Source organism: Coregonus clupeaformis, chromosome 26 (assembly GCF_020615455.1).
Source record: "Coregonus clupeaformis isolate EN_2021a chromosome 26, ASM2061545v1, whole genome shotgun sequence".
Classification (NCBI taxonomy): Eukaryota; Metazoa; Chordata; class Actinopteri; order Salmoniformes; family Salmonidae; genus Coregonus; species Coregonus clupeaformis.
In genome coordinates, this window is record NC_059217.1 from 35,140,096 (window position 1) to 35,166,003 (window position 25,908).

Sequence of the window (25,908 nt, forward strand, 5' to 3'; positions counted from 1 at the left end):
ACGAGGCGTACCAGAGCGATGTGGAGGCACACGACCGTGCGCTGGATGCCGTCCTGCCCCACATCACACTCACCAGCGACGAAACCGCCACTGTTCACCCCTCCGGCCTTTGTGAGTAGCCGTGTGTCTGCTAGAATGAAATACAATGCACCAGTTACTGAAAAAGACAACATATTTGAACTTACCACATTCATATGGCTTTTTCTTTTACAGGAGGATGCCTGCAGTCCAAACCCTCTTCCTGGCTTTCCTAAGTTGGAAATGTTCTGCTCTGTGCTGGTGGAGATTGGCCTGGCAGAAGAAAAAGCTGTCACTCACCACCGAGCAGAGAAACCAGGTCCTTAAAGCCTGGAATGCCGTGGAGGAGCATGACAAGCAGCCACAAAAGTTCAACCAGTTGTACAGAACACACTGGGGCAACACCCTCTACTGCCGCACAAAAAGGGACGATCTTGTTGACGCTGCTCTGATACAGAGGGTAAAGATGGCCAAGCGCTACGCACCAGCGCAACAGGACATCAGTGCTCAGCACAACAGGCTGATGTACACGCTGGTGAAACTGTTGTGGTTGCGCTCACCTCAAGGCTCTCGCAACAGTCCTGAGAAGAGAACCCTCTTGAAGGCGTACGAGCGAGTCCAGCACCGGATTTTAGTGGAGGATCCAGTCCTGTGCAAAGCAGGCATTCCTCTACCCAAGATTAACAGCAAGACTGTGCAGGACTTTATCCGTCGCCAAGAGAGGCTCCTCAACTTGCACGCCACAAAACAGCCCTCCACCATCACTAAGACCACCTCCATCTCATCTGCAGACCTTCCACCAGCACCACATCAGCCTGCAGTCCTCCCTCCACCAGACTACCCCCTGATGGAATATGTGCCCACACCCAGCACAGCAGGGACCAAGGTGTTAAAGGGAAGGACAGATATGATGGCACCACTCTCCCGGCCTCAGCCACCGATGCCACATTTGCTACTGCCACCACCAGTGAGAAAACCCAACGCCCCCCTCTACCATCAACAGACCTGTGCCCTCCCTCTCTGCATCTACAGCAACCCCAGGAATTGCTGGCCCCTCCACATGGCCCATAATGCCTGCTAGTGAGGCAAATCCAGGGATTGATGGTCCACCTAAATCAGTCCCTCCAACTCTGCCCAAAATGCCTACTACAATTGGCACAGCACACAGTAGTAGTACTTCATTCTGGGCAAGAGCTACGCAATTCAAGCGGAAGCATAAGGAACACTCCTCAGAAGTAGGAGCCAAAGTGTCAAGGGTGCAAAATCTCCCTGTCTGTACACTCTGTGGCCAAACAACCCAGGGACATAAAAAATACAAAAAAAGAGTTTCTGCCCTACAAATATGATGTCCCCATCAAAAGGTCTGGACAACAAAGTGTACAGCAGCTACGAACACTTCACCTCTGTTGTTGACAAGTTGTAGTAATATAAATATGTTGTAATAAATCTGTAAATATGGGACGGTTGCATTGTACATATGGTAAATAGGCTTTGATTTTATGACATTTTATATTGTCTAACTTATATTGTCTACACTGTAGTGCTGTGTTTTTTTATAAGTGTTCCCCAATATACATGCACTTTATTCATTAAAGTGGTCAGTGCTACAGTAACAGTTGTGGAATATCAATTAATGAATTGAACAATGGGGTTATATTTGTATGTATCAAAACATAAAGACACAGATAAAGTAACTGAGGTAAGGAAATGTGCCAATAGCACAATGAAATCAGATCATTTTGCACATATTTTAGTAGAAAAGGTAAAGCCACAAAACAACATTAAATTCCTTGGGAAAAAACTAAATAGGAGGCATGGAAGCAGTTATTGCCATCTATCAGTTCAATCTGTCCTGAAGTTCAATTAATTCTGTTTAACTCACACACTGACAAACACCATATAATTACTTAGCCCACGCTCCAAACTTCCAGCCAATCACGATCAGGGGCAATTGCACTACTCTACGGCGCATCCCCTCGCGCGGCAACACCCACGGTCCACGTATATAATTTTTGGGACTGGTTGATTGGCCAGCCGGAACCTCTCCATGACCCCAAGGCACATCGGTTTCAGCTTCTCTGTGGACTCCTCACAGGTCAGCACAAATGAAACTATCTGGGAGTGCTCGTTTCCGATGCTGGTGAACCACTCAGCTGAGCCTCCACCCTCCCCAGACAGCTTCTTCACCACCTAAAACATGTCAAGTGTGCATAATGAGATAACCTGTTAGATTTTATTGATATGTGATTTTTTCTTAATCACTTTACAACAATGTGAAAATGGGTTCAATTTAAAACTTAATAAAAAACCAAACAATACTGCAAGATGTTTTGCATGATTTACATACTTTCTTGGTGGAATCCATTTTCAGCACAGTGCCAAAAGTGGAGAGGATCTGGCTCCGGTAATCCTGCACGTTGTTGGCCTCCGCCAGCAGGAAGGCGTGGCGCAGGAGCCGCGCGGAAGGGAGCTCTCTTGGAGGAGGTGGAGCCTGGAAAGTGTGCCTTAGTGCAGAAACGATCCCTCCAGGTTTCACGACAGTCATGAGGAGTGTGGTGTACAGGTCCTTACGCTGAAGGTACTCTTCAACGTGGTTCTCCTGTATCTGCCGCCACACCTTGACCATGGTGTTCCCTTCCGTCCGGTCCCTCAGAAGGCGCACAACAGTCCTATCCACGCCACGCCTATAAGTAGAGTCACAATCAATATGTTCAGGTGGATTTGAGTGACACTTCCAGGTCTGTCAAACGCACACATTATGTTCAGTATACTCACTTGCTGGTGAGGATGGCAGGGAACATAGCTTGGTGAGCCTCGCTAAGCTGGGACAAAATAGCGGCATCCCACGCAAGCCACCGACCCATTGTGCCACCTTCTCCGCTTCTGGCCGCTTTTGTACATGGTCCACAGCACAGGACCTCAGTGAGCATGGTGTACCAGGTGGACACGTCACAGATGTGACGTACCTAAAGTACATATGGGGAGAAAATCTTATTTAAAAAAAGGCCAATAGCAGGATATGGCTTTCTGTGCTCTTTTTTGTCTTGCATGTTTACATACATAGTAATAAACTAATGTAAAAACTCTAACAAAGGTGAAGTGAGTTATACCCGGTGGTGATAGCCAGACTTGTAGAGGTGCACGTTCCGTCCTCTACCCAGACACTGATCCCCTCGAGGACACTTCAGGGAGTACCTCCACACTCCAACAGGACGCCACACAAAAACACGACTCCGAAAAAACTGTTGTGGAGTTGGCGGGGCACCCCTGACGTAGCCGGGAGGTTCTTCTGGGTAAAACCACATGCGGTCCGATTTCATCACCCGTCGCCTCCTGAACAGACCACTTTTGTCCTTATAGATTTGAACGGGTGTGAACAGCCCTCTTTCATTGTGGTCTTTGAGCCAGGAAATGTCTGCAGATGGGATGCCATTGGGGTTTTCCCACAGACGCACCCAACCCTCTAGCTCCACCTGCAACACACAACACATACAAAACACACTTAGTTATTACTTATTATTTTACATTACTTTGGTTAGTACAAATGAATGTCAAAACATACAACCAATTAAAAAAAAAAAAAAACCAACATGTTAAACAAATTGTTCTCCTTGACATTGTTTGCATATAATGTGAATTTTACTTACAGGGGAGTCACTCAGAGGTGATTCCGTGGGAAAAGGCTGACCCTCATGATCCTGTGCTGTGGACGGGGACTCTGTGAGGTTGGCCAGGGGCTCGGGCTGTTTGGGCCGGACAGGGGGCTCGGGCTGTTTGGGCCGGACAGCGGGCTCGGGCTTCTTGGGCCGGACAGCGGGTTCAAGCTTCTTGGGCCGGACAGGCGGCTCGGGCTGCTTGGGCCGGACAGGGGGCTCGAACTGTTTGATTGTGTCTGTGGGAATTTTCCAAACAAAGTTGTTTTGTATAATTTTTAAATTTTTTACGGTTTCATGTCTGTTTACTCTGTAACTCCCCTACCTTCAACAGCCTGGCTTGCAGCTAACAGTTCACTGTCGTCCCCTGGCCATGATGAAGGATCACACTTGGAGGTGCTTGCCTGCGGTTGCTGGACAACAAAATGTATTGTAACTATATAGATTTTATGATGTACCAGCTTTTAATTATCAAAAGCAAACAAAAACATTTAGTGATTAAAATATCTCTAATATGAAAATAATTTACCATGCTATTCTGCTCTTCCCATTACATACAACTTACTTGCTCCTTGTCAACAATATATTTCCTGAACCGCTTCATCTGCACACTTGTGATGTGGGTCACTGGTGTGTGCAGCCACCTCCTCACAGAACTGTATGCTTTCTTTATTATCTCCTTCTCCTCCTCACTGAATAGCTCTGGCCTGTCCTTTTGGGTGGGGTACTTGCTGTAGAGAGTCCACATCTCCTGAAAGGTGCTTTCCTCAAACCCTCTCTGACCGTAAATACACCTGTCGATGTTGGCCTCCAGGAGAATGCAGACTTGTGGGAAACTCTCTGCATATTCATTGAGGTAGTCTTTCACTCCCTGGTTCACTCTCTCTCCCTCCCTATGTTGAGTGGTCTCCTCTGATCTGTGCTTGTCAAGTATACTGCCATTTATTATAAGCATGCCATTAAAATTGTATAATAAATGCATTGCCTCCAATGGTATTAAATATAATATACTTACTACTTCAAGTAGCCCACATCGTTTTCCACAAGCCAGTGAAAAGATGCGTTTTCATACTGGCCAAATGGTATCACCAGCTTTCCCAGGCACAGCTGACGCGAAGGAGTGTGGATACCCTCCGCTCGAAGGAGCTTCACCAGCTTTCCCAGGCACAGCTGACGCGAAGGAGTGTGGATACCCTCCGCTCGAAGGAGCTTCTCTGCATGAGCCAAGGCTGTAGCCTGGTTCCGCAGCTCCTGTGGAGGTTTGGGAAAGAGCATCCTTTTCTCCCGATAGTAACGGGCCTCTTTGTCGCCACCAATACGGCCTGCTGACGATATGGAGGGGCATCTGGGTTGATTACGCGGATTACTGGGCTCGCCATCTTCATTGACATACAAAACTGACAGTGACAGTAAACTCAGCAAGATCGTAACAGTGGGTCTCCGAAATGGCTCGATCAAGAGAAAAACTAGACCAATTCGCACAAAACAAAAACGTTGGTTAAGGTCTCCAAGGGTCTCAGATAACTTCCACCAAATCCCAAGACAATGAATGATATACGAATAAAGTAATGAGCGAAAGTCGGGGGGTCCAAATACGGGGCTAATGCGATTTTTGCGAGGCTGCTAATGAGATTTTTTTTCAAGTGACGCAAGCGACTGTAAACAGTTACGCGTTCTGATTGGTCTAGAGTCTACAGTGACTGTAGACTCTAGACCAAACAGAACGCGTAACTGTCTACAGTCGTTGCGCTACTGTAGACTCGACGCGAATTTCCCAAATGTGGAAATCTCGATTGCATAATTTCTGGTAGTGGGGGACTGCGTTCGCGCTCTCCCCTGATTTCATTGTAAAAAAATAAATTGTGGATAAGACTGGTTCGTCTTTTTGATGCTCGAATTTCTTGATTGGTTTGGGGAAATGTTCGGCCTCTTCCTGGTTTTAGCGTTTGTAGCAGCTCTGCTGTTTAGGGGTTCAAGAATCAACAGTCTGTCGATGCTGAATCCGATTCATGTGCTGTTTTCTACTGTTAGAAAAAGAAGTAAAATACAACTGTTTGTCAATTGTACATTTTAGCATAATTAATGAAAATGGTATGCTATTAATTATGGGGGGAAGTGTAGACATAAAAATAAAAAGTTCTAAGTAATACCAGTTTGAAGTAACAGAACAACAGAACTTGTGTTATGGATGTGACGGAAATGGACAGGCATTTTGGGGAGAATAGACACATCAGCAAATATTTACATTACATTTTAGTCATTTAGCAGACGCTCTTATCCAGAGCAATTTACAGGAGCAATTAGGGTTAAGTGCCTTGCTCAAGGGTACATCAACAGATTTTTCACCTAGTCAGCTCGGGGATTAGAACCAGCGATCTTTCGGTTACTAGCAAAACACTCTTAACCACTAAGCAATCTGCCGCCCCAAACGTCTTTGAATGTCAAAGTCTTAGGGTAAAATATTAATAGTCACTTTGAAAATAAAGGCTTGGCAACACACAAAAAACAACAATGATGAAAATATAGAAATTGTCATATAAACTTTAGAGAGGAAAATGTACCATTATGTATGTGACATTCTGCATTATGGATGTGCTCTGTGAAAAAATGACTGTTTATATATTAAAGATTTCTTCACCAAACTTCATCGAAATACTTTCGTTGTCATCTGAAAATACAGTGTACCTCAAAGAACCAAGAAATCACCGGTCATTTGAATAGTTATTGCATAGGCTATCAAAGTGCACTCGTGGGTCCCGTCTTAACCAACCATTAATGTACAAATGTGCTAAAAAAATGCTAGAACGCGCCAATAGGATCTCGCTAGCTCGTGCTTGGCTCTGCCCCCTCCTTGCTTGTTCTGCCCACTGTGGCTCATTAGTTCCCATTGGAAACGTCAGGCTGTGGTCTATCTTGGTTTAGTTATAAGTAATCTTTGACTATACTCTGTAATTCTAACGCTTTATCAGTGGTCCCTGTTTCAATGTGCCTGTATGGGTGAGTGTGTGGGACTGGGGAGTGTGCCCACTAGTGTTCCATAGTGGAACTGCAGTCTGGCTTATCTCTCGAAGACAAAAGAACCACGAGACGAGAAAAGCTAAATAAAATCACAAATTCCATTCACTTGGCTTTATGTGTGTTTTGGTTGTACTCAGGGTTATTTATAATAATGTATTGTACTTTCGGCTATCAGACAGACGTTTAATAAAAATGTTTTGTTACGATAATTTCTACAGAATTGCATCCTGGGAAAATTGCGAAACACTCATCATTTACGAGTAAAATAACAGTTAAAACGTGTTTTCACCTCTCCATCTACAAGTAGACAAAATAGCACTGAACGTCCATTGAAATTACTTGTTTTTCTGTCAATAGCCGTGGTGCTAAAACCATGAACCTAAAACGTTCGCACGGGAAGGACTATCCCACATTGACCGTGTACAACTCATACTTACCTGGCAAGGGAGATACCGTGATCAAGAAGGCGGTTCACCCAGGGTGAGGCTCAGCCATTGCACTCTGGCTGTGCTGACCCCTGCGAATTTCCCAAATGTGGAAATCTCGATTGCATAATTTCTGGTAGTGGGGGACTGCGTTCGCGCTCTCCCCTGATTTCATTGTAAAAAATAAATTGTGGATAAGACTGGTTCGTCTTTTTGATGCTCGAATTTCTTGATTGGTTTGGGGAAATGTTCGGCCTCTTCCTGGTTTTAGCGTTTGTAGCAGCTCTGCTGTTTAGGGGTTCAAGAATCAACAGTCTGTCGATGCTGAATCCGATTCATGTGCTGTTTTCTACTGTTAGAAAAAGAAGTAAAATACAACTGTTTGTCAATTGTACATTTTAGCATAATTAATGAAAATGGTATGCTATTAATTATGGGGGAAGTGTAGACATAAAAATAAAAAGTTCTAAGTAATACCAGTTTGAAGTAACAGAACAACAGAACTTGTGTTATGGATGTGACGGAAATGGACAGGCATTTTGGGGAGAATAGACACATCAGCAAATATTTACATTACATTTTAGTCATTTAGCAGACGCTCTTATCCAGAGCAATTTACAGGAGCAATTAGGGTTAAGTGCCTTGCTCAAGGGTACATCAACAGATTTTTCACCTAGTCAGCTCGGGGATTAGAACCAGCAATCTTTCGGTTACTAGCAAAACACTCTTAACCACTAAGCAATCTGCCGCCCCAAACGTCTTTGAATGTCAAAGTCTTAGGGTAAAATATTAATAGTCACTTTGAAAATAAAGGCTTGGCAACACACAAAAACAACAATGATGAAAATATAGAAATTGTCATATAAACTTTAGAGAGGAAAATGTACCATTATGTATGTGACATTCTGCATTATGGATGTGCTCTGTGAAAAATGACTGTTTATATATTAAAGATTTCTTCACCAAACTTCATCGAAATACTTTCGTTGTCATCTGAAAATACAGTGTACCTCAAAGAACCAAGAAATCACCGGTCATTTGAATAGTTATTGCATAGGCTATCAAAGTGCACTCGTGGGTCCCGTCTTAACCAACCATTAATGTACAAATGTGCTAAAAAAATGCTAGAACGCGCCAATAGGATCTCGCTAGCTCGTGCTTGGCTCTGCCCCTCCTTGCTTGTTCTGCCCACTGTGGCTCATTAGTTCCCATTGGAAACGTCAGGCTGTGGTCTATCTTGGTTTAGTTATAAGTAATCTTTGACTATACTCTGTAATTCTAACGCTTTATCAGTGGTCCCTGTTTCAATGTGCCTGTATGGGTGAGTGTGTGGGACTGGGGAGTGTGCCCACTAGTGTTCCATAGTGGAACTGCAGTCTGGCTTATCTCTCGAAGACAAAAGAACCACGAGACGAGAAAAGCTAAATAAAATCACAAATTCCATTCACTTGGCTTTATGTGTGTTTTGGTTGTACTCAGGGTTATTTATAATAATGTATTGTACTTTCGGCTATCAGACAGACGTTTAATAAAAATGTTTTGTTACGATAATTTCTACAGAATTGCATCCTGGGAAAATTGCGAAACACTCATCATTTACGAGTAAAATAACAGTTAAAACGTGTTTTCACCTCTCCATCTACAAGTAGACAAAATAGCACTGAACGTCCATTGAAATTACTTGTTTTTCTGTCAATAGCCGTGGTGCTAAAACCATGAACCTAAAACGTTCGCACGGGAAGGACTATCCCACATTGACCGTGTACAACTCATACTTACCTGGCAAGGGAGATACCGTGATCAAGAAGGCGGTTCACCCAGGGTGAGGCTCAGCCATTGCACTCTGGCTGTGCTGACCCCCGCGAATTTCCCAAATGTGGAAATCTCGATTGCATAATTTCTGGTAGTGGGGACTGCGTTCGCGCTCTCCCCTGATTTCATTGTAAAAAAATAAATTGTGGATAAGACTGGTTCGTCTTTTTGATGCTCGAATTTCTTGATTGGTTTGGGGAAATGTTCGGCCTCTTCCTGGTTTTAGCGTTTGTAGCAGCTCTGCTGTTTAGGGGTTCAAGAATCAACAGTCTGTCGATGCTGAATCCGATTCATGTGCTGTTTTCTACTGTTAGAAAAAGAAGTAAAATACAACTGTTTGTCAATTGTACATTTTAGCATAATTAATGAAAATGGTATGCTATTAATTATGGGGGAAGTGTAGACATAAAAATAAAAAGTTCTAAGTAATACCAGTTTGAAGTAACAGAACAACAGAACTTGTGTTATGGATGTGACGGAAATGGACAGGCATTTTGGGGAGAATAGACACATCAGCAAATATTTACATTACATTTTAGTCATTTAGCAGACGCTCTTATCCAGAGCAATTTACAGGAGCAATTAGGGTTAAGTGCCTTGCTCAAGGGTACATCAACAGATTTTTCACCTAGTCAGCTCGGGGATTAGAACCAGCGATCTTTCGGTTACTAGCAAAACACTCTTAACCACTAAGCAATCTGCGCCCCCAAACGTCTTTGAATGTCAAAGTCTTAGGGTAAAATATTAATAGTCACTTTGAAAATAAAGGCTTGGCAACACACAAAAACAACAATGATGAAAATATAGAAATTGTCATATAAACTTTAGAGAGGAAAATGTACCATTATGTATGTGACATTCTGCATTATGGATGTGCTCTGTGAAAAAATGACTGTTTATATATTAAAGATTTCTTCACCAAACTTCATCGAAATACTTTCGTTGTCATCTGAAAATACAGTGTACCTCAAAGAACCAAGAAATCACCGGTCATTTGAATAGTTATTGCATAGGCTATCAAAGTGCACTCGTGGGTCCCGTCTTAACCAACCATTAATGTACAAATGTGCTAAAAAAATGCTAGAACGCGCCAATAGGATCTCGCTAGCTCGTGCTTGGCTCTGCCCCCTCCTTGCTTGTTCTGCCCACTGTGGCTCATTAGTTCCCATTGGAAACGTCAGGCTGTGGTCTATCTTGGTTTAGTTATAAGTAATCTTTGACTATACTCTGTAATTCTAACGCTTTATCAGTGGTCCCTGTTTCAATGTGCCTGTATGGGTGAGTGTGTGGGACTGGGGAGTGTGCCCACTAGTGTTCCATAGTGGAACTGCAGTCTGGCTTATCTCTCGAAGACAAAAGAACCACGAGACGAGAAAAGCTAAATAAAATCACAAATTCCATTCACTTGGCTTTATGTGTGTTTTGGTTGTACTCAGGGTTATTTATAATAATGTATTGTACTTTCGGCTATCAGACAGACGTTTAATAAAAATGTTTTGTTACGATAATTTCTACAGAATTGCATCCTGGGAAAATTGCGAAACACTCATCATTTACTGAGTAAAATAACAGTTAAAACGTGTTTTCACCTCTCCATCTACAAGTAGACAAAATAGCACTGAACGTCCATTGAAATTACTTGTTTTTCTGTCAATAGCCGTGGTGCTAAAACCATGAACCTAAAACGTTCGCACGGGAAGGACTATCCCACATTGACCGTGTACAACTCATACTTACCTGGCAAGGGAGATACCGTGATCAAGAAGGCGGTTCACCCAGGGTGAGGCTCAGCCATTGCACTCTGGCTGTGCTGACCCCTGCGAATTTCCCAAATGTGGAAATCTCGATTGCATAATTTCTGGTAGTGGGGGACTGCGTTCGCGCTCTCCCCTGATTTCATTGTAAAAAATAAATTGTGGATAAGACTGGTTCGTCTTTTTGATGCTCGAATTTCTTGATTGGTTTGGGGAAATGTTCGGCCTCTTCCTGGTTTTAGCGTTTGTAGCAGCTCTGCTGTTTAGGGGTTCAAGAATCAACAGTCTGTCGATGCTGAATCCGATTCATGTGCTGTTTTCTACTGTTAGAAAAAGAAGTAAAATACAACTGTTTGTCAATTGTACATTTTAGCATAATTAATGAAAATGGTATGCTATTAATTATGGGGGAAGTGTAGACATAAAAATAAAAAGTTCTAAGTAATACCAGTTTGAAGTAACAGAACAACAGAACTTGTGTTATGGATGTGACGGAAATGGACAGGCATTTTGGGGAGAATAGACACATCAGCAAATATTTACATTACATTTTAGTCATTTAGCAGACGCTCTTATCCAGAGCAATTTACAGGAGCAATTAGGGTTAAGTGCCTTGCTCAAGGGTACATCAACAGATTTTTCACCTAGTCAGCTCGGGGATTAGAACCAGCGATCTTTCGGTTACTAGCAAAACACTCTTAACCACTAAGCAATCTGCCGCCCCCAAACGTCTTTGAATGTCAAAGTCTTAGGGTAAAATATTAATAGTCACTTTGAAAATAAAGGCTTGGCAACACACAAAAACAACAATGATGAAAATATAGAAATTGTCATATAAACTTTAGAGAGGAAAATGTACCATTATGTATGTGACATTCTGCATTATGGATGTGCTCTGTGAAAAATGACTGTTTATATATTAAAGATTTCTTCACCAAACTTCATCGAAATACTTTCGTTGTCATCTGAAAATACAGTGTACCTCAAAGAACCAAGAAATCACCGGTCATTTGAATAGTTATTGCATAGGCTATCAAAGTGCACTCGTGGGTCCCGTCTTAACCAACCATTAATGTACAAATGTGCTAAAAAAATGCTAGAACGCGCCAATAGGATCTCGCTAGCTCGTGCTTGGCTCTGCCCCCTCCTTGCTTGTTCTGCCCACTGTGGCTCATTAGTTCCCATTGGAAACGTCAGGCTGTGGTCTATCTTGGTTTAGTTATAAGTAATCTTTGACTATACTCTGTAATTCTAACGCTTTATCAGTGGTCCCTGTTTCAATGTGCCTGTATGGGTGAGTGTGTGGGACTGGGGAGTGTGCCCACTAGTGTTCCATAGTGGAACTGCAGTCTGGCTTATCTCTCGAAGACAAAAGAACCACGAGACGAGAAAAGCTAAATAAAATCACAAATTCCATTCACTTGGCTTTATGTGTGTTTTGGTTGTACTCAGGGTTATTTATAATAATGTATTGTACTTTCGGCTATCAGACAGACGTTTAATAAAAATGTTTTGTTACGATAATTTCTACAGAATTGCATCCTGGGAAAATTGCGAAACACTCATCATTTACGAGTAAAATAACAGTTAAAACGTGTTTTCACCTCTCCATCTACAAGTAGACAAAATAGCACTGAACGTCCATTGAAATTACTTGTTTTTCTGTCAATAGCCGTGGTGCTAAAACCATGAACCTAAAACGTTCGCACGGGAAGGACTATCCCACATTGACCGTGTACAACTCATACTTACCTGGCAAGGGAGATACCGTGATCAAGAAGGCGGTTCACCCAGGGTGAGGCTCAGCCATTGCACTCTGGCTGTGCTGACCCCTGCGAATTTCCCAAATGTGGAAATCTCGATTGCATAATTTCTGGTAGTGGGGGACTGCGTCGCGCTCTCCCTGATTTCATTGTAAAAAAATAAATTGTGGATAAGACTGGTTCGTCTTTTTGATGCTCGAATTTCTTGATTGGTTTGGGGAAATGTTCGGCCTCTTCCTGGTTTTAGCGTTTGTAGCAGCTCTGCTGTTTAGGGGTTCAAGAATCAACAGTCTGTCGATGCTGAATCCGATTCATGTGCTGTTTTCTACTGTTAGAAAAAGAAGTAAAATACAACTGTTTGTCAATTGTACATTTTAGCATAATTAATGAAAATGGTATGCTATTAATTATGGGGGAAGTGTAGACATAAAAATAAAAAGTTCTAAGTAATACCAGTTTGAAGTAACAGAACAACAGAACTTGTGTTATGGATGTGACGGAAATGGACAGGCATTTTGGGGAGAATAGACACATCAGCAAATATTTACATTACATTTTAGTCATTTAGCAGACGCTCTTATCCAGAGCAATTTACAGGAGCAATTAGGGTTAAGTGCCTTGCTCAAGGGTACATCAACAGATTTTTCACCTAGTCAGCTCGGGGATTAGAACCAGCGATCTTTCGGTTACTAGCAAAACACTCTTAACCACTAAGCAATCTGCCGCCCCAAACGTCTTTGAATGTCAAAGTCTTAGGGTAAAATATTAATAGTCACTTTGAAAATAAAGGCTTGGCAACACACAAAAACAACAATGATGAAAATATAGAAATTGTCATATAAACTTTAGAGAGGAAAATGTACCATTATGTATGTGACATTCTGCATTATGGATGTGCTCTGTGAAAAAATGACTGTTTATATATTAAAGATTTCTTCACCAAACTTCATCGAAATACTTTCGTTGTCATCTGAAAATACAGTGTACCTCAAAGAACCAAGAAATCACCGGTCATTTGAATAGTTATTGCATAGGCTATCAAAGTGCACTCGTGGGTCCCGTCTTAACCAACCATTAATGTACAAATGTGCTAAAAAATGCTAGAACGCGCCAATAGGATCTCGCTAGCTCGTGCTTGGCTCTGCCCCTCCTTGCTTGTTCTGCCCACTGTGGCTCATTAGTTCCCATTGGAAACGTCAGGCTGTGGTCTATCTTGGTTTAGTTATAAGTAATCTTTGACTATACTCTGTAATTCTAACGCTTTATCAGTGGTCCCTGTTTCAATGTGCCTGTATGGGTGAGTGTGTGGGACTGGGGAGTGTGCCCACTAGTGTTCCATAGTGGAACTGCAGTCTGGCTTATCTCTCGAAGACAAAAGAACCACGAGACGAGAAAAGCTAAATAAAATCACAAATTCCATTCACTTGGCTTTATGTGTGTTTTGGTTGTACTCAGGGTTATTTATAATAATGTATTGTACTTTCGGCTATCAGACAGACGTTTAATAAAAATGTTTTGTTACGATAATTTCTACAGAATTGCATCCTGGGAAAATTGCGAAACACTCATCATTTACGAGTAAAATAACAGTTAAAACGTGTTTTCACCTCTCCATCTACAAGTAGACAAAATAGCACTGAACGTCCATTGAAATTACTTGTTTTTCTGTCAATAGCCGTGGTGCTAAAACCATGAACCTAAAACGTTCGCACGGGAAGGACTATCCCACATTGACCGTGTACAACTCATACTTACCTGGCAAGGGAGATACCGTGATCAAGAAGGCGGTTCACCCAGGGTGAGGCTCAGCCATTGCACTCTGGCTGTGCTGACCCCTGCGAATTTCCCAAATGTGGAAATCTCGATTGCATAATTTCTGGTAGTGGGGGACTGCGTTCGCGCTCTCCCCTGATTTCATTGTAAAAAATAAATTGTGGATAAGACTGGTTCGTCTTTTTGATGCTCGAATTTCTTGATTGGTTTGGGGAAATGTTCGGCCTCTTCCTGGTTTTAGCGTTTGTAGCAGCTCTGCTGTTTAGGGGTTCAAGAATCAACAGTCTGTCGATGCTGAATCCGATTCATGTGCTGTTTTCTACTGTTAGAAAAAGAAGTAAAATACAACTGTTTGTCAATTGTACATTTTAGCATAATTAATGAAAATGGTATGCTATTAATTATGGGGGAAGTGTAGACATAAAAATAAAAAGTTCTAAGTAATACCAGTTTGAAGTAACAGAACAACAGAACTTGTGTTATGGATGTGACGGAAATGGACAGGCATTTTGGGGAGAATAGACACATCAGCAAATATTTACATTACATTTTAGTCATTTAGCAGACGCTCTTATCCAGAGCAATTTACAGGAGCAATTAGGGTTAAGTGCCTTGCTCAAGGGTACATCAACAGATTTTTCACCTAGTCAGCTCGGGGATTAGAACCAGCGATCTTTCGGTTACTAGCAAAACACTCTTAACCACTAAGCAATCTGCGCTCCAAACGTCTTTGAATGTCAAAGTCTTAGGGTAAAATATTAATAGTCACTTTGAAAATAAAGGCTTGGCAACACACAAAAACAACAATGATGAAAATATAGAAATTGTCATATAAACTTTAGAGAGGAAAATGTACCATTATGTATGTGACATTCTGCATTATGGATGTGCTCTGTGAAAAAATGACTGTTTATATATTAAAGATTTCTTCACCAAACTTCATCGAAATACTTTCGTTGTCATCTGAAAATACAGTGTACCTCAAAGAACCAAGAAATCACCGGTCATTTGAATAGTTATTGCATAGGCTATCAAAGTGCACTCGTGGGTCCCGTCTTAACCAACCATTAATGTACAAATGTGCTAAAAAAATGCTAGAACGCGCCAATAGGATCTCGCTAGCTCGTGCTTGGCTCTGCCCCTCCTTGCTTGTTCTGCCCACTGTGGCTCATTAGTTCCCATTGGAAACGTCAGGCTGTGGTCTATCTTGGTTTAGTTATAAGTAATCTTTGACTATACTCTGTAATTCTAACGCTTTATCAGTGGTCCCTGTTTCAATGTGCCTGTATGGGTGAGTGTGTGGGACTGGGGAGTGTGCCCACTAGTGTTCCATAGTGGAACTGCAGTCTGGCTTATCTCTCGAAGACAAAAGAACCACGAGACGAGAAAAGCTAAATAAAATCACAAATTCCATTCACTTGGCTTTATGTGTGTTTTGGTTGTACTCAGGGTTATTTATAATAATGTATTGTACTTTCGGCTATCAGACAGACGTTTAATAAAAATGTTTTGTTACGATAATTTCTACAGAATTGCATCCTGGGAAAATTGCGAAACACTCATCATTTACGAGTAAAATAACAGTTAAAACGTGTTTTCACCTCTCCATCTACAAGTAGACAAAATAGCACTGAACGTCCATTGAAATTACTTGTTTTTTCTGTCAATAGCCGTGGTGCTAAAACCATGAACCTAAAACGTTCGCACGGGAAGGACTATCCCACATTGACCGTGTACAACTCATACTTACCTGGCAAGGGAGATACCGTGATCAAGAAGGCGGTTCACCCAGGGTGAGGCTCAGCCATTGCACTCTGGCTGTGCTGACCCCTGCGAATTTCCCAAATGTGGAAATCTCGATTGCATAATTTCTGGTAGTGGGGGACTGCGTTCGCGCTCTCCCTGATTTCATTGTAAAAAAATAAATTGTGGATAAGACTGGTTCGTCTTTTTGATGCTCGAATTTCTTGATTGGTTTGGGGAAATGTTCGGCCTCTTCCTGGTTTTAGCGTTTGTAGCAGCTCTGCTGTTTAGGGGTTCAAGAATCAACAGTCTGTCGATGCTGAATCCGATTCATGTGCTGTTTTCTACTGTTAGAAAAAGAAGTAAAATACAACTGTTTGTCAATTGTACATTTTAGCATAATTAATGAAAATGGTATGCTATTAATTATGGGGGGAAGTGTAGACATAAAAATAAAAAGTTCTAAGTAATACCAGTTTGAAGTAACAGAACAACAGAACTTGTGTTATGGATGTGACGGAAATGGACAGGCATTTTGGGGAGAATAGACACATCAGCAAATATTTACATTACATTTTAGTCATTTAGCAGACGCTCTTATCCAGAGCAATTTACAGGAGCAATTAGGGTTAAGTGCCTTGCTCAAGGGTACATCAACAGATTTTTCACCTAGTCAGCTCGGGGATTAGAACCAGCGATCTTTCGGTTACTAGCAAAACACTCTTAACCACTAAGCAATCTGCCGCCCCAAACGTCTTTGAATGTCAAAGTCTTAGGGTAAAATATTAATAGTCACTTTGAAAATAAAGGCTTGGCAACACACAAAAACAACAATGATGAAAATATAGAAATTGTCATATAAACTTTAGAGAGGAAAATGTACCATTATGTATGTGACATTCTGCATTATGGATGTGCTCTGTGAAAAAATGACTGTTTATATATTAAAGATTTCTTCACCAAACTTCATCGAAATACTTTCGTTGTCATCTGAAAATACAGTGTACCTCAAAGAACCAAGAAATCACCGGTCATTTGAATAGTTATTGCATAGGCTATCAAAGTGCACTCGTGGGTCCCGTCTTAACCAACCATTAATGTACAAATGTGCTAAAAAAATGCTAGAACGCGCCAATAGGATCTCGCTAGCTCGTGCTTGGCTCTGCCCCCTCCTTGCTTGTTCTGCCCACTGTGGCTCATTAGTTCCCATTGGAAACGTCAGGCTGTGGTCTATCTTGGTTTAGTTATAAGTAATCTTTGACTATACTCTGTAATTCTAACGCTTTATCAGTGGTCCCTGTTTCAATGTGCCTGTATGGGTGAGTGTGTGGGACTGGGGAGTGTGCCCACTAGTGTTCCATAGTGGAACTGCAGTCTGGCTTATCTCTCGAAGACAAAAGAACCACGAGACGAGAAAAGCTAAATAAAATCACAAATTCCATTCACTTGGCTTTATGTGTGTTTTGGTTGTACTCAGGGTTATTTATAATAATGTATTGTACTTTCGGCTATCAGACAGACGTTTAATAAAAATGTTTTGTTACGATAATTTCTACAGAATTGCATCCTGGGAAAATTGCGAAACACTCATCATTTACGAGTAAAATAACAGTTAAAACGTGTTTTCACCTCTCCATCTACAAGTAGACAAAATAGCACTGAACGTCCATTGAAATTACTTGTTTTTCTGTCAATAGCCGTGGTGCTAAAACCATGAACCTAAAACGTTCGCACGGGAAGGACTATCCCACATTGACCGTGTACAACTCATACTTACCTGGCAAGGGAGATACCGTGATCAAGAAGGCGGTTCACCCAGGGTGAGGCTCAGCCATTGCACTCTGGCTGTGCTGACCCCTGCGAATTTCCCAAATGTGGAAATCTCGATTGCATAATTTCTGGTAGTGGGGGACTGCGTTCGCGCTCTCCCCTGATTTCATTGTAAAAAAATAAATTGTGGATAAGACTGGTTCGTCTTTTTGATGCTCGAATTTCTTGATTGGTTTGGGGAAATGTTCGGCCTCTTCCTGGTTTTAGCGTTTGTAGCAGCTCTGCTGTTTAGGGGTTCAAGAATCAACAGTCTGTCGATGCTGAATCCGATTCATGTGCTGTTTTCTACTGTTAGAAAAAGAAGTAAAATACAACTGTTTGTCAATTGTACATTTTAGCATAATTAATGAAAATGGTATGCTATTAATTATGGGGGAAGTGTAGACATAAAAATAAAAAGTTCTAAGTAATACCAGTTTGAAGTAACAGAACAACAGAACTTGTGTTATGGATGTGACGGAAATGGACAGGCATTTTGGGGAGAATAGACACATCAGCAAATATTTACATTACATTTTAGTCATTTAGCAGACGCTCTTATCCAGAGCAATTTACAGGAGCAATTAGGGTTAAGTGCCTTGCTCAAGGGTACATCAACAGATTTTTCACCTAGTCAGCTCGGGGATTAGAACCAGCGATCTTTCGGTTACTAGCAAAACACTCTTAACCACTAAGCAATCTGCGCCCCAAACGTCTTTGAATGTCAAAGTCTTAGGGTAAAATATTAATAGTCACTTTGAAAATAAAGGCTTGGCAACACACAAAAACAACAATGATGAAAATATAGAAATTGTCATATAAACTTTAGAGAGGAAAATGTACCATTATGTATGTGACATTCTGCATTATGGATGTGCTCTGTGAAAAAATGACTGTTTATATATTAAAGATTTCTTCACCAAACTTCATCGAAATACTTTCGTTGTCATCTGAAAATACAGTGTACCTCAAAGAACCAAGAAATCACCGGTCATTTGAATAGTTATTGCATAGGCTATCAAAGTGCACTCGTGGGTCCCGTCTTAACCAACCATTAATGTACAAATGTGCTAAAAAATGCTAGAAACGCGCCAATAGGATCTCGCTAGCTCGTGCTTGGCTCTGCCCCCTCCTTGCTTGTTCTGCCCACTGTGGCTCATTAGTTCCCATTGGAAACGTCAGGCTGTGGTCTATCTTGGTTTAGTTATAAGTAATCTTTGACTATACTCTGTAATTCTAACGCTTTATCAGTGGTCCCTGTTTCAATGTGCCTGTATGGGTGAGTGTGTGGGACTGGGGAGTGTGCCCACTAGTGTTCCATAGTGGAACTGCAGTCTGGCTTATCTCTCGAAGACAAAAGAACCACGAGACGAGAAAAGCTAAATAAAATCACAAATTCCATTCACTTGGCTTTATGTGTGTTTTGGTTGTACTCAGGGTTATTTATAATAATGTATTGTACTTTCGGCTATCAGACAGACGTTTAATAAAAATGTTTTGTTACGATAATTTCTACAGAATTGCATCCTGGGAAAATTGCGAAACACTCATCATTTACGAGTAAAATAACAGTTAAAACGTGTTTTCACCTCTCCATCTACAAGTAGACAAAATAGCACTGAACGTCCATTGAAATTACTTGTTTTTCTGTCAATAGCCGTGGTGCTAAAACCATGAACCTAAAACGTTCGCACGGGAAGGACTATCCCACATTGACCGTGTACAACTCATACTTACCTGGCAAGGGAGATACCGTGATCAAGAAGGCGGTTCACCCAGGGTGAGGCTCAGCCATTGCACTCCGGCTGTGCTGACCCCTTGCGAATTTCCCAAATGTGGAAATCTCGATTGCATAATTTCTGGTAGTGGGGACTGCGTTCGCGCTCTCCCCTGATTTCATTGTAAAAAATAAATTGTGGATAAGACTGGTTCGTCTTTTTGATGCTCGAATTTCTTGATTGGTGTGGGGAAATGTTCGGCCTCTTCCTGGTTTTAGTGTTTGCAACAGGGGTTCAAGAATTTATACTGTTAGAAAAAGATGTAAAATACAACTGTTTGTCAATTGTACATTTTAGCATAATTCATGAAAATGGTATGCTGCTATGTTTGGTTCAATTTACTTGTTTTTAAGACAATAACTTTATATACTTTACCATAAACTCATTAAGCTTATCAGGGTCGGGCCTAGTTAGTCCTTGTAAACGTTTCCTGATTTCATCCAGTAGGAGGCGCTATGTCCCCATTGTAACAGGCACACTTCTGCCAGATGATCAACTGTCTCTGCTGCTGTGTGTTGTTTTGTAAGTACAATAACACATTGTCACTAACAACATGTTTTTAGAAATATTTGCAGCAATTAGAAACGTAATCCACTGAAACGGTAGAATCAGCATGTTGGAAAATCATAAAGTAAAACTAAATGATGTTACCGTTTGAAAGTATTAAAATGTTCTAATGTCATTTTCCTTTTACCAGTTTCATCCAGAACTTCCAATTGCTATTTAACACATTTTAGCCCAAAATGCCTCTTTTACCCCCCTGGTCTCACTCTCAGCCCTGGAAACCATGAAGCTATTTGAGTTGCCAGAGTGAAAGCTATTGCCATGGGTTTGAACAATAGAGATCAATGAGACATGCTGAATGGGTGTAGACTAGCGCTTCATGCCAAGCGCTCTCATTACCTGCAACATTTCAGTCGCATGTCCAATGCATGCATGTACATAGCTTGCCCAAATTTCAGCACTTTGAGTCAAACAGATCAAGAGATATGAACGTGTGCCTGTGGTCCTCTGTAGCTCAATTGGTAGAGCATGGCGCTTGTAACGCCAGGGTAGTGGGTTCGATCCCCAGGACCACCCATACGTAAAAATGTATGCACACATGACTGTAAGTCGCTTTGGATAAAAGTTGAAAACTTCTGCTAAATGGCATAGTATGTTATTATAGCGCCACCGTGTGGTCGATATGAATGTTCTTGCATATGTTGAGTCTTGACACTGTTTGCAACATGTGTACCAAATTTGTCACAACATTTACATTTTTGTCATTTAGCAGATGCTCTTATCTAGAGCGACTTACAGTTAGTGAGTGCATACATTTTTCATACTGGCCCCCCCGTGGGAAACGAACCCACAACCCTGGCCTTGCAAGCGCCATGCTCTACCAACTGAGCTACAGGGGACTAGAAGTAAGCAAGTCAGTCAGAGTTGATGTCATCCTCATAGACCGCATCATCATCCTTCAGGATCCTCAGGAGCCGATTTCTGTTGCTTATGCCTGAAAAAGGAAAAGACCAGAAGCATTATAAAACGACAATAACGCACGGTACAAAAACTGAAGTCAAAAATTAAAACATCAACCTGGTCTCAGAGCATTTAGTATTATTCTTCTGGTCGTAATTACGAGACACTCCATTTAGTATCATATGTTACGTTTCATATGGTATGTATTACATTGGTGAATGTCCACAATCCATTTCATATGATATGTTACGAATTTGTAAAACCAGCAATATGTTACGAATTTACAAAAAGGTACAATATGTGGCAAATTTGCAAAACTTATGAAATGTTACGAATTCTAATTTGTTGTGGCTAACATCAGCTAGGTAGCTAGGTGGCTAATGCTAATGTTAGCTAGGCTAGGGGTTAAGGTTAGGGTTAAGTTTAGGAGTTAGGTGTAAGGGTTAGGGGAAGGGTTAGCTAACATGCTATCTAAATTATTAGCAAAGTAGCTAAAGTTGTCCATGATGAGATTCGAACGCGCAACCTTTCTCTCAACTCACCTCATCTCTGAGCGCAGGGCGTTGAGCTGGCTGAGGACCTGGTCGTTGATCTCCCATCTGTTCATCCAGATCTCTCTGTAACTTCCTCTTTACGAGTTTTACAGTCGCTCTATCTCCTGCTCAGCCCCATCCATCGGTCTCTTCGCAGTCTTCAGCCTCTGGTTCAGCTAGGAGAGGAGAGGGTGGGTAACAGTCAGGGATGGAAATAAAGATAGTACTTTTCAGACCGGGCTAGTCGAAAATGTGCCAAACTAGCCCACTAGGCCAGTGTTTCTTTTTATTTTCGAACAACGCATGGCCCAAATTCTGGACCTGAATGTCATCCAGGCTAGTAGAAAATCGCAGTCTACTAGCCAGGCTGCCCAGTGCCCAAAATCCTTCAATTCCATCCCTGGTTACAGTTAGTTGATGATGTGTTGTTGTAAATTTGTCCGTCTATTGTTGTGTCTGTAATGGCTGTATCAGTACTTACGTCTTCAGCCCCTTGATGGAGAGGACAGGAAGTTACAGTACATCGTTTAAAAAAAAAAAAATTCATTGATGTGTTGTTTTTAAGTCTGTCTGTAATGGCTGTATTAGCGTAACAGTGTTGCTTCCGTCCCGCTCCTTGCCCCAACCTGGGCTCAAACCAGGGACCCTCTGAACACACCCACGAAGCATTGTTACCCGTCGTTCCACAAAAGCTGCGGTCCTTGCGGAGCAAGGGAAACAACTACTTCAAGGTCTCAAGAGCGGGTGACGTCAACGTTTCACATCGGCTACATTAGTACTTGTCCGTCTTCAGATTCTGGGTCAGCTATAAGAGGTGTTCATAGGTAGGATGTTCATGTATTGGCCAATGCAAAGTCCTCAATGGATGTGAATTACACCTGTGTCTTCCTGTAACTCTGGTAACACTTTATCTGAATTTGCCCCTTGACGTTCAGAGACATAAAGATGTCATGACATCTTAAAACATTTGTAATGTCAGGTTTATGACTGTAATACAACACTTATTACATTTGAGTCATTTAGCAGACACTCTTATCCAGAGCGACTTACAGTTAGTGAATACATATTTTTTATACTGGCCCCCCCGTGGGAATCGAACCCACAACCCTGGCGTTGCAAACACCATGCTCTATCAACTGAGCTACATCCCTGCCGGCCATTCCCTCCCCTACCCTGGACGACGCTGGGCCAATTGTGCACGGCCCATGAGCCTCCCGGTAGCGGCCGGCTGCGACAGAGCCTGGATTCGAACCAGGATCTCTAGTGGCACAGTTAGCACTGCGATGCAGTGCCTTAGACCACTGCGCCACTCAGGAGTACTTATGACGTACAGTTCAAATAAAGTGCTAAAGTAACTATTTTGACCGACCGTAAGTGTTCCACTTCACCTGGTCTTCCTGGTTCTGCATTGATATGTGCTCATCATCATCTGCTTCACCTTTCTCTCTAGTTTCCTGTTGGCTTGTTGCAGGTCAGACCCCTTTGGTCATTTATAACACAAAGGCTTAATGATGTAAACACAATTGTACTAACACTTAGGAATTATCACTAACAGCTAAATCAAATAAAACATTAAAAGACATGTTTAAACCATACGTTTCCTTTTATTTGTACTTTTTTTTTAACAATACAAATACATGAAGTCCAGCAATGCAATGACGTGTAACATTACACAGGGCTGTGAATAGTGCAGCTTGACCCTGAGCTGGAGGACGATTGGTTCTTGCCTCTCTGTCTGCTGGAGGACGATTGGTTCTTGCCTCTCTGTCTGCTGGAGGACGATTGGTTCTTGCCTCTCTTCCTGCTGGAGGGCACTGCATCTTGGTTCTGACCTTAAAAGTAACAACAAAGAAAGTTAGCAGGTCTGTTAGGAAACGCCTTTGTCTCACCGTCTGGATAAGGGCATTTCTGTGCTGATCCAGAAAATCTAAATGGGGAGAATGGAAACTGCATTTAATTTGTATTATTATATTCCTCTTTCAAATACACATCTCGTGACGTGACCATGAGACATGGCTGTATCTAGGGGGATTTGTATTTAGCTGAGCATGCTAGCTAGCTACATTTCGGCTAGCTAGCGATTGCTGTGAAGTCACCATAATTAATTTGAAATAACGATTGCAGTAGCTACAGTATGTAATCTAACGCAACACTTACCTACTACAAACAAATTTAAAATTACAATAAATAAACGTTAACTTACTTGTTTTTTGCTGTCCAGTGGCAGCACAAGTGGACATTTGATTTGCGAACTCATCACATGATCAGCAACACAAAAATAATAATTCCGGGTCACAGAATTTTGGAAAATGTTCTAAATAAATAAAATAAAATTGTATTTGTTACATACGCCGAATACAACAGGTGTAGACCTTACCGTGAAATGCTTACTTACAAGCCCTTAACCAACAATGCAGTTAAGAAAATAGAGTTAAGAAAATATTTACTAAATAAAGTAAAGTTAAAAAGTTACACAATAAAGAGAGGCTATATACAGGGGGTTCCGGGTCAATGTGCGGGGGTACAGGTTAGTCAAGGTAATTGAGGTAATTTGTACATCACATTTTACATATTTAGCAGATGCTCATATCCAGACCGACTTACAGTTAGTGAGTGCATACATTTTTCATACTGGCCCCCCGTGGGAATCGAACCCACAACCCTGGCGTTGCAAGCGCCATGCTCTACCAACTGAGCTACAGGAGGCTAGGTACATGTAGGTCGGGGTAAAGTGACTATGCATAGATAATAAACAGCGAGTCCCCCACGTAATAGTAGAAAATTGTCAATAACCATTCATGATATGTAAACAATAATTGTCTAAACATGAACAATGATTCATATTTAAGTGACATTTGCATAAAATGTGGGTTTTAAAACATGTTCCAAGGTCATGTAAATGACTCCAATGCGAATCACTGTATGTGGAATACATTTTCACATATCTCCTAAATTCATTCAGTCTATAATTGTCTTAATGTGTGAGCTTTCTTTTTCTGATTGTCTTTCGCTCCCTCTCTCTACCTCACCTTGAGTTGCTCTATGCATTTCACCAGCTGTCTCCGCAGGGTTTTGGAGTCCTTGATGACGAGGTTGAGCTGCTCCACCTTGCTCTCCAGCTCCTCCACCTTGCTCTCCAGCTGCTCCACCTTGCTCTCCAGCTGCTCCACCTTGCTCTCCAGCTCCTCCACCTGGGTCGGTGAGGAGACAGGACACTACTATCATGTTAAATGGACAAGAGGCAATTGATCCTAGATCAGTCCTCCTACTCTGAGACATTGTATGAATATGGGCCCTGATATGTTGTACAGAGGATTATGGGCATTGTAGTAGATCATTATGGGTTCTGTAGTATAGAGCATTATGGGTCTTGCAATACAACATTATTTGTATTTATTAAGGATCATTATGGGTACTGTAGTACAGAGCATTATGGGTACTTTAGTACATCATTATGGGCTCTGTAGTACATCATTATGGGTACTGTAGTACATAGCATTATGGGTACTGTAGTACAGAGCATTATGGGTACTGTAGTACAGAGCATTATGGTACTGTAGTACAGAGCATTATGGGTACTGTAGTACAGAGCATTATGGGTACTTTAGTACATTGTTATGTGTACTGTAGTACATAGCATTTAATGGTATTGCATACATCATTATGGGTTCTGTAGTACATCATTATGGGTACTGTAGTACAGAGCATTATGGGTACTGTAGTACAGAGCATTATGTGTACTGTAGTACATCCAGCTCCAGTACCTGTTCCCTCAGTTCCTCCCTCTCCTGCATCAGCTCATTCACCTGTCCCCAGGCCTCCTCTCTCCTCCTCCTCCTCCTCCTCCTTCTCCTCCCCCTCCTCCTCCTCCTGCTCCTCCTCCTCCTCCTCCTCCTCCTTCTCCTCCTCCTCCTTCTCCTCCTCCTCCTCCTCCTCCTCCTTCTCCTGGCTCAGCACTGTGTTACTCTAGCAGGGAGAGAGGAGGTTAGAATACACAGGAGATGGGTGGAATATTAGTAGAAAAAAATATAACAGCGTTTGTCTTTCCCAACCTAGGATCAAACTCACAACCTTCTGCATGCCAACACATTGAAATTCAAAGTCAATTAACTAATAATAATCAAGGTGGATTATGGTCCTAAACCAAATCCCAAAATGACTTCTAGATCCCTACGCACTTGTGGAAATGCTCTTCCTCCTCGATGGCGACTTCAAGCTCGCCTCCACCTGAGCCAGCCTGTGACGGCCAGCTCGGGATTTGGTTTAGGACCATAATCCACCTTGATTATTATTAGTTAATTGACTTTGAATTTCAATGTGAGAGTTCTTCCTGTCTCCTGTCCAGTTCCTCCTGAACAGTCTTCA

The 25,908-nt window shown here is 41.8% G+C and overlaps 1 protein-coding gene, 8 non-coding genes and 1 pseudogene across 9 annotated transcripts; 9 read left to right on the top strand and 1 right to left on the bottom strand.

The window, feature by feature from the left end:
* Window positions 1-1,752: 1,752 nt before the first annotated feature.
* LOC121539979 lies at window positions 1,753-5,404 on the bottom strand. Its single transcript, XM_045207628.1, has 8 exons — window positions 4,687-5,404; window positions 4,237-4,606; window positions 3,997-4,084; window positions 3,666-3,910; window positions 3,129-3,491; window positions 2,794-2,984; window positions 2,366-2,702; window positions 1,753-2,208 (listed from the first exon to the last, which is right to left on the bottom strand). The coding sequence occupies exons 1-8, from the start codon at window positions 4,944-4,946 to the stop codon at window positions 1,975-1,977; spliced, it is 2,088 nt and encodes a 695-aa protein (XP_045063563.1). The 5' UTR covers window positions 4,947-5,404; the 3' UTR covers window positions 1,753-1,974.
* Window positions 5,388-5,510, top strand: LOC121540975 (annotated as a pseudogene).
* A 1,608-nt stretch (window positions 5,511-7,118) lies between these two features.
* On the top strand, window positions 7,119-7,282 carry LOC121541038. The gene has a single exon (XR_005995680.1). It is a non-coding gene; the product is annotated as a U1 spliceosomal RNA (small nuclear RNA).
* A 1,603-nt stretch (window positions 7,283-8,885) lies between these two features.
* Window positions 8,886-9,047, top strand: LOC123481972. Its single transcript, XR_006657485.1, has one exon. It is a non-coding gene; the product is annotated as a U1 spliceosomal RNA (small nuclear RNA).
* Window positions 9,048-10,655: 1,608 nt separating this feature from the next.
* On the top strand, window positions 10,656-10,819 carry LOC121565401. Its single transcript, XR_006000533.2, has one exon. It is a non-coding gene; the product is annotated as a U1 spliceosomal RNA (small nuclear RNA).
* A 1,605-nt stretch (window positions 10,820-12,424) lies between these two features.
* On the top strand, window positions 12,425-12,587 carry LOC121565408. Its single transcript, XR_006000538.2, has one exon. It is a non-coding gene; the product is annotated as a U1 spliceosomal RNA (small nuclear RNA).
* A 1,603-nt stretch (window positions 12,588-14,190) lies between these two features.
* On the top strand, window positions 14,191-14,354 carry LOC121541049. The gene has a single exon (XR_005995691.2). It is a non-coding gene; the product is annotated as a U1 spliceosomal RNA (small nuclear RNA).
* Window positions 14,355-15,958: 1,604 nt separating this feature from the next.
* LOC121541061 lies at window positions 15,959-16,122 on the top strand. Its single transcript, XR_005995702.2, has one exon. It is a non-coding gene; the product is annotated as a U1 spliceosomal RNA (small nuclear RNA).
* Window positions 16,123-17,728: 1,606 nt separating this feature from the next.
* LOC121540940 lies at window positions 17,729-17,892 on the top strand. The gene has a single exon (XR_005995589.2). It is a non-coding gene; the product is annotated as a U1 spliceosomal RNA (small nuclear RNA).
* A 1,605-nt stretch (window positions 17,893-19,497) lies between these two features.
* LOC121540952 lies at window positions 19,498-19,660 on the top strand. The gene has a single exon (XR_005995600.2). It is a non-coding gene; the product is annotated as a U1 spliceosomal RNA (small nuclear RNA).
* Window positions 19,661-25,908: the final 6,248 nt, after the last annotated feature.